At 37.0% G+C, this 12,234-nt stretch overlaps 1 protein-coding gene across 2 annotated transcripts in view; it reads right to left on the bottom strand.

The window, feature by feature from the left end:
* Positions 1 to 200: 200 nt before the first annotated feature.
* Positions 201 to 12,234, bottom strand: part of Adamts5 (ADAM metallopeptidase with thrombospondin type 1 motif 5) — a 42,292-nt gene continuing 30,258 nt past the window's right edge. The window contains exons 7-9 of one of the 2 annotated variants that reach the window (XM_040750546.1): positions 10,815 to 10,990; positions 7,061 to 7,179; positions 201 to 3,512 (exon numbers count right to left, since the gene is read on the bottom strand). In XM_040750546.1, coding sequence (XP_040606480.1) covers positions 3,505 to 3,512; positions 7,061 to 7,179; positions 10,815 to 10,990 — 303 coding nt within the window. In that variant the 3' untranslated portion in view covers positions 201 to 3,504. Of the gene's footprint in view, positions 3,513 to 3,649; positions 7,180 to 10,814; positions 10,991 to 12,234 lie in introns of those variants that run through there. The other variant, XM_005073858.4, reaches the window with a different exon arrangement.

Here is a 12,234-nt window from a genome sequence, read left to right as displayed (position 1 = left end):
CAAACCTTAGTTCTAAGACTAGCTGGGCAAACAAATCAGACTCAATGGGCAGCAGGAGTCATTGGGAGAGGGAATCTCAGAATCCTGTGGAAGGACTGGGGGGAGGGGCTGAGAGGATGGTTATAGGAAAAGTTGTGAGAAGGGGGATTCAAAATGCATTGTATGAAATCTTCAAAGAATTACTAAAACACTGGAAGAAATTTTAAGTATCTTAATCCTAAAACATTGTTTGATATCAGATGAAAAGCCAGTGTTTTTAATGATCACAGTTTAAAAAGAATCAGTGTGCACCACAAAGTCAATTCATAAACTTACTCTCAAATATGTATAACTCCTAGCAAATTTCTGTTAAGAACCTAGGCTTACTTAAAAAACTCCTTAAGGTTATATCTGTAGAAAGTTTATGTGTAACTATAATGCAGCTATGATGCTTGTAATCACATTTCAATACTGAGACTTTAACAGCTGGCACACTGACCAGAAGTTACATGCCAGAGATCCACTGTTTTTAGCTAAGAAAAAAAATCCTGTCTGTATTCAAGTAGATGATGAAGGAGATAAATGACAGGGACCTGGTTTCATGCTACAAGTGTTATGAGATATTTAAAAACAAAGGGATGTTTTCCAACACCAAGTCATATTATATATAGTACATGCTTTGACCTAAACAACATTTAGATTTATAGTTTAATTTCATATAGGAAAATGCTTCACAAAATAGAGTAGTGTTCCTTAATGAGAAATTATTACAGTATAGGTCCACACAGCTCATTCAGTTCAAAGTATCTTTCTGAGCAGCAGAGTTGGTGTGGACTGTAGACTGAGATTTACCAATGTTCTAAATATCTGACCCCAATCTTAAGTGTGTCAAAGCCAAGGAGACGTTTTAATCAAGACCTGTCTCACTTTCCTAAGATTTTGGTCATATGACTGCATCACATGCCATCATTTCAAGAAAGTGAAGGTATGTAAAGCTTCGTTATTCTTTATCCAGAAAATATGTTTCAAGATTTTTAAAAGCCTTAGCTATTCCTACTCAGGTTTATTATTTGGCTTTACTTGAAGACACTACTACAGAAGCTCATTTTGATACCACCGCATATGCCACACAGGATGTATCTTGACCATTGACTTAGCTAGTTGCAAGGTCTACTCTCAAAACTATGCATGCTTCTCACCATTCAACCAATGGGCCACTACTAAAATGTAAGCGGTGTTTACTAGCTCCTGATTGTAACAAGAAGCACCAGCAATGTCTGTGCCACATGTGAATGTACAATGCAGTACTTCCATGAAAAGATCATAGAGTTCTCAGTCAGAAGTCAAACATTAAAATACTACACATTGGTGAGAACCCCCATTCTAACACACTCTCTGTGTAGGTACAAGTACTTCCAATGCAAATCTTAAAAGGCATTGAGATCCAGGCACTAAATGTTGACTATGGCATGACATATTACAAAGTTTAAAAAGAAACTCTCTCTCTCTCTCTCTCTCTCTCTCTCTCTCTGTCTCTCTCTCTCTGTCTCTCTCTCTGTCTCTGTCTCTGTCTCTCTCTCTGTCTCTGTCTCTCTCTGTCTCTCTCTCTCTCTCTCTCTCTCTCTCTCTCAGGGACTGTTGACAGCTTAGGAATTCAAAACACTGAGGCCAAACTCTCACCTTTCTCCAAGTTTTGATATCATTTTAAATGCCTTCAGATATACTTTTGATAGGATGGCCATTAGAAATGTTGACTTCCCAAACTCCGAGGAGTAACCTGTGCCTGGCCTTGCCAATAGGATTAGAGATCTTTCTTGTAAATTGTAGAATCATGTTGGAACTAAAAAGTAAGTCAGAGATACTATGTTTGACAGTTATCCACTAAACACAAAGATGTTAGCCCTTTGTTACAATAACAGTTTTTCATTGGACAAGGCAAAGGAAAGCGGAGTGAAAAACAGTGTGTTCTGAGGACAGGCACCCTCAGAATTAGACTCCCGCGTCACCGTGGGTCTTTCTTTACAGGGTGATGAATCAGATGGAACAGTATTATCTTTCCTCTTACTCTATGTAGTCCACACATGCTGGTTAGTGGAGCCATAAGGTAAGGACCAGAGAGCAAACATATTGAAAGTTGCTGATGTTAACAGATTACAATTAACTGGGTATACTAATATATATGTCAAAGTTTTATTCTCTCCCCCCATGAATAAATGCCTAATTATATCCTCCACAGGACCTGCACTAGAATTATATTCCACATCAAGAATTTGTTAGGTGGATTTAAACATTTGTAAATGTTTAAATTTAAAACTAACTTAAACATTTTTATTTCTGTGCCCTGACTGAATAATGCATGGATCCATAGTTTGATTAAATAGAATTTGTAGCTTGATTATAGACTGATGTGTTTTGTGGTAATCCATGTCTATAATTCATGTTAATAAGGAATTATTAGCACATTTTAGCTGACTACTCAAAATGATCTGTTTGATTCTCTAGAAGTGTATATTGCTGGTTAGTGAGAAAAATAATAAAGAAACCATAAAAGTTCCTTTTCTGTAAGTTTCAACAATAAAACTCTTTATGGCTTTGCAAACTGTCTTCAATGACATGTTTTGTTCTTATGGTCCTTTCTTTTATTTTGTAGCCATGGAAAACTAAAAAAAAATGCAGCACATTTGTATGACCCCAATTTTCACTGTAAAGAGATGTATGATATTTATACATTGTGGCAGTACTGTTTTGCAGATTGTTCTTAACTATGAGTAGAATTAGTATTGTTGCACCTAACATGTTTCCAATGATGAAATGTAGTCATAGTGAATACCTTGGACTTCTGAGTCTGCTTATAGTTCTCACTTGTTACACTGACCTTGTCAACTTGCTAAGAAACAAGTTATCCACAGAGAGACATCAGAGCCAGGGATTGACCCAATGAGCTGCATAGTGGCTCCAAGAGTGTGTGGCCTTATTGCTACAACTGGATTGTGTACTCACAGTTACAGATGATCTGCTGTTACCAGAACTGTTCCTGCTAGTTACAGATCCTATTACTCTGGACAGTTTGACATTAGTAGAACGTCACATACATACACAAAGTTGTGACCCATACTATTAGAATCATATGAATCCATTTTGCTTGAGATCATATATAGAATCTCTAGAGACAGAAGATACTATGACAGAGTGTTTTATGGAGCTGTTTCTAAAGTTGCAAGACTTTGCGGTCATCATTCTTTAATTCACTGAGACATAACTTTCATGTAATGCATTAGCAGCTCCTTGTATATCTTCATCAGTGACATGAATGAAACTGATTCTGTTTCTTCTCCCCAGATAGAGGGCTGCTGTGATCCCAGACTGGCTTCAAACTCATGATCCTCCTACCTCAACCTCCTCAGTGCTGGAATTGCAAGCTTACACTAAGACTGTTTGAAATCGGATTCTCCATTGTGGCTTAGCTTCTGCAGGGTGATTGTAAACCGTATCTGTCCTCTAGTCAAAAACTTGCAACTTGCTTGATTAAATACCTGAAAAAGCCAATGTTAATAGGATTTAAATGACCTATAATGCAGTGATGAGTATTGAGAACTACTAAGCTGTGGAAGATTAAATTTCAGAGAGTGGAAGATTAAAAATATATGAGGAATATGCACACATACACCTGTTTTTAACACAGAAAGCTTTCTGTAAAAAAACCAATACAAAAGCCATCAGTGGTGTACATCACAGAAACTCACAAAGTGCACTTTATACACAAACAAGTAGCATAAATTAAAAAATAGCAAAACATTTTAAATATAGAAGAATTTGCACATATTTTGTTAAATAAGAATAAATAATTTCATCACAGAAATTCACATAGCAGTTGCAAAAACAATAAATTACTTATTTTTCAGTGCTGCAACTTTTTTTGTTCATTTGGGATCTATCCCTCAATTCTTAGTTCAAAACTGTTTCCACAGGAAGGCAACGGATGTTGACTCGGTTAAGTACATTATAGCAGTCCTTTTACGCTTCCAAGCAACAAGGAGTGTCAATGTGACCTTTTCTGTTCTGAAAGGACAAGGATTTCTTTCATTCTAGGCTCTCCTGCACTCATTGGAACTTATCCTGGAGTGATTTCTTTGCAAGTGAGGTTAGGAATATTGAAACCTGAGCATTGTCCTTATTCATCGTCCTGAATCCAAGGTCTTGAGAAATTTCAAGGTACACAATAGAAAGACAGAAGACAGCACAGAATCAAAGTGGAGTGAGTATAGGTTTCCCCTATCACCCATTGCCCTTCCCCTCCCTGACACTCCCCTTTTCTGAATCTTAGTTTGCTGTGTCTCTTTCCTTAGGAGTTTTATATACATTTTCCATGTCAATATTGGATTCTCATTTTAAAATGGAGAGAGAATTCCTTCAGACATAGAATAGTGGTTTGTTTGTTATATCTTCTCTGGGACTATTCCAAACGTGAAGAGTGAAATTCATTATTGTAGGGAAAAGTAATCCACTGAAAAATCCTATTAAACACTATGAAGCTCATATGGGAAAGTAGAGTAGCTGACAATTGTGCTTACTCATCATTTATTTTCTTTTAACACAACCACAAAAGATAAAAATATGAATTTGGTCACATTTGAACTATTTGGTTCATATTGTTTTCGAAACTGGAAAAAGTTACATTTAAAAACTCTATCCATTCTCTTTGTACCATTAAATAATCAGTGTGATCTTTATTCTTTTGTTTTCTGACCAGTTTGACTGGATTCATTCCCTGGTCTGTATTTGGAGACCTCCAGTCAGTATTGGCGACTAGTTTGGTATAGGTTGAATTTCTTTGTATAAAGAGACCAGGCTGTGAGATTCTAAAGGATGATGATTGGTTTGGAAGAGTGTTGATCTGTTTCACAAAATAATTTCGTGAATCAAAGACATTAAGATTCCTTTCTTTTTTCTTTCTGGCCTACTGAAATAAAGGTGATATAGAGTCACCAATTACATAATTCTTTATATTAAAATATCCTATAATAAAAATAAACTCTCATACATTTAGTGGAATTCCAACCAGGATTTCTTAAAACCTTTATATGCAAATCTTTAACAGTAGGCACATTTGGTATGATCAGTATAAAATTTACATACAATAATTTGCTTTGCTGTATTTCACAATGAAAAAAGAATTCCCAGTGGAATAAAACACGTCATATTATTTGAGTTATCTGAGGGGTTGTGCTGTGTATAGTCTAAAGGATATTTTCTGTTTATGATTATTAACTATTTTCAATGCCTTCTTCTGCAGGTAAGAGACTTCCTGAAAACATTTACATTTCATTATTTATATACTCACTGGTATAGTCAAACACTTTGCAATTGGGAAAGTTGTCTAATACAGTAGGTATATGCTTATATTTTTTTAAATTGTGAGATTATTGCCTATGGTGTGGAAACAATATTATTAATGCTAATGAGTTTGACTTCTTGAATTAATTGAATTAATACTGATTGTTTCTTCTAGATGAGACTAAACATGAAGTAATTTTAATATTACTGTTAGACCTAGTCAATATAAAACATAAGACTTTTTCAACTGTCAATAAAAACAAACAAGTCAACACAAAACATATTTTAAAGGCTGGCTGAGAAGAGGTATACTGATCCCGAAGGTGCTTGATGTAACAGATAACATGATGCTGTGTGTTGCGTGTTGCTACACTTTTTAAATATTAGCTGGGAGCCACAGAAAGTAAGCAGTTGTAAAACTTTAAATTGAAAACACAGTGACATACTTTTTCTTTTAAATTCCAATACAAGGAAACTAATTAAGACCCTTGGATATTGATCACATATACACAGGATGACACAATTTCTACACCACAATGATACAATAATTCGGCTGGCTGCCTGAAAAAAACACAGACAGTCAAATGTTAGAATGCGTGGACCTGAGGATGTGCTTAAATGACCAGATACACACAGATCCTTTCCCCTTTAGAATTTCTCAGAAGATGCTTGCTGTCAAAATAGTTTTTTCTTTGACTAAAATGTTATCTCCTGTAGTCAGACAATACACAAAATGGTATTCAACAGCAGCAAGTTCTTAATTTCCAGTAAATCTTCCACAGCTCTTTCTGGAAGCTAGTAGTTGAAATAGCTGCAGACCTACTTTGGTCAAAAACTTTTTTATAGAAATATGTACTATATATATATATATATATTAATAGACCCAGTATATAAAGTGACATTCCAAGGGCAGATGCATTTACAAACAGTAAAAGTAAGCTGTGTGTCATGGCTGAACACGATCATGATGCCTCTGAAGACATTCTATAAGAGGTAGGTGACAAAACTTCTCTGCCATTTCTAATGTCCTCAATTCTACATTCATCATTGTGTGTCTCTTTTGTGTCGGCCCAGGGATGTTCCATAACTTCCCCATTTTCTGTATTCCAAGGTCACCATCATGATGAGAAGCAGTGTACATGTTTTGGTCGTAGAGAGCAGATTCTGCCCATAATCCGACTCCTGGTGACAATGACATTGAATCACTACATTCTGAGCCTTGGGTAGGCCTTGTCTTCACCACAATTATATCTGTGACGATTCTCCAGTTATCTTTGTGCATGAGAACAAACCACAGGCTAGCATTTCTTCAGCAAACATTGCTTAAATGCAGAAGGCCTCTGAGAGAGAAGGCATCCCTTTGCTAATTTACGGTTTCCATCCTGGCACTGCACGGTCCTTGTGTGCCAGCCTGTGTCACAGGTCCTAGAGCAGGACAGCCATGGGCCTGTCACCCACTGTAGCTGTGGAGTGTGTGGTCCCACTTTGTTGCTGCCATGGCTAATGACCGAGTTTACTTTTTGAGTGGACTTCTTGGGAACAAAGAAGCTGTAACGGACATCTAATGCTTTAGTTGGGTCTGTTGCAAGAATCTGTACAATCAGAATTTCTTTTGTGGCTGAATAGCCCATCCCATGCAAAAAATCATCTCTGTGGCTCCACCCACTGTAGTTCATGACTGTACCATTGATGTCGATGATGGTCTCTGAAGTGGAGATCATGTACTTGCCATTGATAAGGTACTCACCATTTTTCTTCTTCAGCGCTAAATAGGCAGTGAATCTAGTCTGGTCTTTGGCTTTGAACTGTCGGACTTTTATGTGAGTTGCTCCTTCGGGGATCCTCACAACATCTGTGTAGCCCTTACTGTAGTCAAGAATGTCCACATGTGGGGTGAAGAAAAGAAAGGGACAATGGGATGGGATTAGTACATGCCTAGATGTGGATAAACAAATAGAAAATTTCATCTTAATGTAAACTTTTAGTGTGTTTAAGAGCTTAAGCTTAAATCGGCTTAAAGCTTTTTTATAGGACAAATTAAAAAATTGCAGTATAATATTACATTGTATCTGTTTTTATTGAGATATTCAAAATTAGGATGATGCTAGCAATTATTTTAAAAGTAGATGTAGAGATTTATAGAATCTTTGCATCTTCATCAGTTTGTGCCATAGTTACAAAGATACTTTTTCATTAGGCACAAGGTAGACTAAATGCGACTATAAATGGACAAATCTGCCCTTACTCAATCTCATAGAAATATTTAATGTTTCCGAGATTGGAAACCAGCAGATATTAGTAAACCCTTATATTGTGCCCCAGGCCAGGTAAATCTTTGTTTTTCAAGGTGGACTACAAAGGTCATTCTTAGAGGTCTTCATATTGCTCCAGTAAGCTGACTTATTTAATAGCAAGGTTTATTTATTTGTTGAATATAGGCTCTGCCTCTAGAAGCTAGATTGTATTAGGCAAAAAGGTAAACACGTGATAAAATTTTGTCACTAGATCATGATTACTTACTATTCTAAGAAAAAATTGATTTTAATGCCTTATGATTTTTTTGGAGTGTTTTGTCTTCATCCAATATTATGATCATTTGAATGAGGTGTTTTATTGGATGAAAAATAAGCAGGTCTTGAAAGACAAAGCATCTGTTCAGGAGGAACACAGAGCATCTCCCTGATGAACTCCAGGCCACACGCTAATTCAGTACCAGGAGATGACACTAACAAGAAGGGCTCGTCTTTTGACAAAATCTCTGCATTTATAAGAGACCATAATAAGGCTTAAAGGTATGTTACTACCTAGTATGACTTTAAATGTTTCCTAGTTATATAAATAGAAATAACATTGTGTGTGAGATGGGCTGTTGTGAAATTAAATTGTGTAATATCTAATTCTTACTTAAGGTTCAAGATTATATATTAAGAATCCAAGAACATAATCCCTGACTTGAAGAGGGAGATTCATTCCCAAAGGAAGTCTCATGTCTCCCAAGGGTGTGGTCTAGAGTACCCATTGCACACAAGTGTCAGAAACTCTGAGGCTTGGGGAGAGCAATTACATGGAGTATAGCCAATTCTGTCTCTCTGGATTCATTATCTCTATGTTCATAAAATTATGTAACATAATGGATAAGACCTTGTTCCTCATTTTTTGTAGCATCTAATATTGATAGGTGATACATAATCCCACAAGGGCTTCAAGGTCAGGACTGTCTGAGATGATGTCACATTTTACACTAAAAAATTATGTGGGGATATAATAAAAATCTTTACATAACTTTACAGAGCTCTTCCTTGTCAATACTGGGCTTAAAAAGCCAGTTTCCGCCGGGCGGTGGTGGCACACGCCTTTAATCCCAGCACTCGGGAGGCAGAGGCAGGCGGATCTCTGTGAGTTCGAGGCTGGGCTGGACCGCCTCTGAAACAATACAGAGAAACCCTGTCTCGTAAAAACCAAAAAAAAAAAAGAAAAAAAAGCCAGTTCCCTTGTCAAATTTTTAACTGTTGTAGATTTAACTGTCCAGGGTAAGGATTTCATACCTGTCAGGCATCTTCATTATGAATGTCTTCATCATTGCAAGTAATTTGAAATGCACATATATCAGTTACAAATTCAGAGAACTTCAAAGTGCTGCATTTAGCACTTTGAAAAGTAGTTTCCAATTTTATGTGAAAGGACATACAGGGTACACTGTGGGAGATATTACCTTAAAAATTAGATTCATCTAAGTCACAATATTTATCTGTATCATCATCTTCCTTCACTCTTTTTCTATTCATTTTCTATTTTCTTCTTCTCCCCTCATTCGCTTTCCTCTCCTCCTTTCCCCTCCCTCTTTCTGCCTCTATCTTCCTTTCCTTTCTCATATCACAAAATGTTCCACACACTTATAACCTCCCTTATAGCCTCTACTCTATTCTGACAATTGCCCGTATTCGTGAACTCTGTAAGTCTTAAACTTCCAGGTTTTACTTTCTTCATCTGTAATATTAAATTTGAGTAGCTAAGTTGTTTTACATATTTGAAATTTGGAAAGGTAGGGTTGGTATAGATGGTCCAATATAGTCAAATTATTCAGACTTCATCATTTAGCAAGATTAATGATGCACACTTGTAGTCAGAATAATTCCTGAGCCATGCATTGTAGGATCATATCAAACATAATTTGTGGTTTTTCAAGATAGTGTGATATTTAGTGCTTTTGTTTTGTTTTGGTTTTTGGTTTTTCGAGACAGGGTTTCTCTGTATTGTTTAGGAGGCTGCCGTGGAACTCTCTCTGTTGGCATGCAGACACACTCCACCTATATACACAGCCTGGGAGAAGCTTTGTAAAGAACAGATAACCCTGCATTCTGTCAGACCTTTTAGCTAACTCGGGCATCTTTCTGATAGCACAGTTATATTTGAGTTTGGAAACTGTAATTTATAGTCTCATGTGTTTAGAGCAAAAGTGTGGAATCAGGAGAGAGTGATGTGTGTCTGTCCTTACAGAGTGGACAGAAGCCAGATAATTCCCTGTACAATGGGCTTGTTGCCCCGGCACCTCAACTAACTTACATTTTTCTCAGGGAGCAATGTTTTCTGAAGAAAAACACACTGTCCAGTTAGAAATTGTTTTCTGTAAAAATAGTAAAGGGAGCCAGGAAGGGTGGCTTACCCTCTGGAATCCCAGCACAGAGGCAAGAGAATAACCAGATATTCAAGCTTTCCCTGGCCTACATAGCAAGGCCATATCTCAAAAAGGAAACAAAACAAAACAAAACAAAACAAAACAAACAAAAAAAAAACCAACCAATTAAAGGAAGCAATGGAGGAAGGGAGGAAGGAGGAAAAGCGAAGCTGGGAAACAAACATGCCCAGGGGAATTTGGAGGAGTGGATGTGGGCGTGACCAGCATACATTGTATTCATATATAAAATATTCAAAGAATAAATTAGAACTATCATAAAAGAGCTGAAGGACGGCTCAGTAGTTAAAAGAGCATTTGTGGATGCTTTTGGAGGATTTGGTTCCTAGCACCCCCATGATGCTCACAACTTTCTGCGACTTCAATTCCCAGGAACCAAATGCTCCCTTCTGGCTCTCTCCTGCACCAGGCATAAGTGGTGCACGGACAAATCACCCGTACACATAAAATAAAACATAAAAATATAAAGACAGTTAAGGCTGAAGGCTTCTAAATGAGGCTTTAGGGATGACATACTGTTGAGTACCACTTTATGGAACAGTGTCCCCTTTTTCTTCTCGCTCTCACATTCCAAGATCTTGGATACATAGCTATTGTAGATTATCTGCTTCCCGAGGCATTTAAAGTTTCTGCCAGCCACAGAGACCTATGCAGCTCTTCTCCTCCCCTTCTCGTATGCAGGGAGCACCACCCCAGCCGCATTAGACCTACATTCGTGAAGAGCTGATGAGCTAATGCTAGACTCCTAAATCAGCTTCCCAGGAGTCTAAAACCTCGCTTAATTCACACATTGCTGCTGTCACGTTACCTTTTCTTATTGAAGGTTCCAATAACCTTTGTACAACTGGAGTTGTCCCCGCCGCATACCCCACACTTGTCATACTGCAGCTTTGAGCCAATGATGCCATCACAGCCAGTTCTCACGCACCTTCCTCGGACACACACAGAGTTGCTGTACGGCCGACATTCAGTCCCGTCCGTAACCTGTATATTACAGAAACATCAGCAAAAGGGCTATCTGGGTTCTGGGATTTGGTTCTTTTATTTAAAGAAAAAGTTGTGATTTCTGAGCTTTTTATTATAATAAGTTATACATTCAAAAATAAGCTAGATGTGCCTGTGAGGCTAAGGGCATACACTGCTCTTGCAGAAGACTTGAGTTCGGTTCCTAGACCTATGACCCATTCACAGCTCCAGGGGCACCCAATGAGCTGGTCTCCCCAGGCACCTGCTCTAGTGCACACATTCCAACAAACACACAATTAAAAAATAAAATAAGCCTTAAGACATAAACCATCAAAAACCAATCAACCATTCAGCTTACAGGAATTTCTAAGTAAAAACAAAAATAATTTATTTTCTATCAAGAATATTTGGTTACGCACTTTCTCTCTTGAACTTCTTGCCTGATATGTCTGGTGATCTAGGTCACTAATCTCCATTTTTGTATTCATAACACAGTTCCGCTGTATCATCTTGGCTTTTTACTTTGATGAAAAGACTCTTTTAACTTCCTGTAGCGGTCTGAACATTAGCAGGCTTAAGAATACAAAGATTTGTTGTGTAGTTGTTAGTTTAGCAGCAAATTTGAAAATTTAGACTTATTTAAAAACCCTGCCGTGGTCATTGTGTGTTGAATGTTCAGGTGTCAAAGTGAAGACAAATAGATTTGTGTAGGAAATAGAACCTGGGGAGGAGTTTTTCCAAAAGGTTTGGAAATAGAGTGAATACGTGGTTCTGAAAAAAGGATATAGTATACGTTGATGTTCCAAAGCCATTTAAACACAGCATGTACAGCAACTGTGGTGTGCTCATGTCCATGCGCATTCATGAATGTATATTACATATATTTGTGCATGACTTTCAGACATGTGACTTTGTGTGTTTATTTGAAAAAAGAAGTAGAATGTCTTTATAGTGTTGATAATTCTCTTCCCAGTTATATTTTTAGCTTTTTGTTTTTTGTTTCTATGTAATGTTTTAAGGAAATGCAGTATTTCATAAGTAAATGGATATATTAGTATATACATCAATTAGACATTGACTGACTTTTCAGTATAGATAAAGGTCTACAGATACAGCAGAAGGCTGTTTTCAGGGGTGTTTTAAATGTGTCATATGTTTGAAAATTTGATAAACGATGTTTGTAAATTTCTGCATGATACAGAAAATAATGAAAAATTCCTTCAGTATATTCAGGAAATGTTTATCTGTGAAAATTAAGGAAT

The sequence above is a fragment of the Mesocricetus auratus genome, unplaced genomic scaffold (genome assembly GCF_017639785.1).
Source record: "Mesocricetus auratus isolate SY011 unplaced genomic scaffold, BCM_Maur_2.0 Super-Scaffold_100008, whole genome shotgun sequence".
In the NCBI taxonomy this organism is placed as follows: Eukaryota; Metazoa; Chordata; class Mammalia; order Rodentia; family Cricetidae; genus Mesocricetus; species Mesocricetus auratus.
The sequence above is the reverse complement of the archived record's forward strand: the minus strand, read 5'-3'. Positions and strand labels throughout refer to the sequence as shown.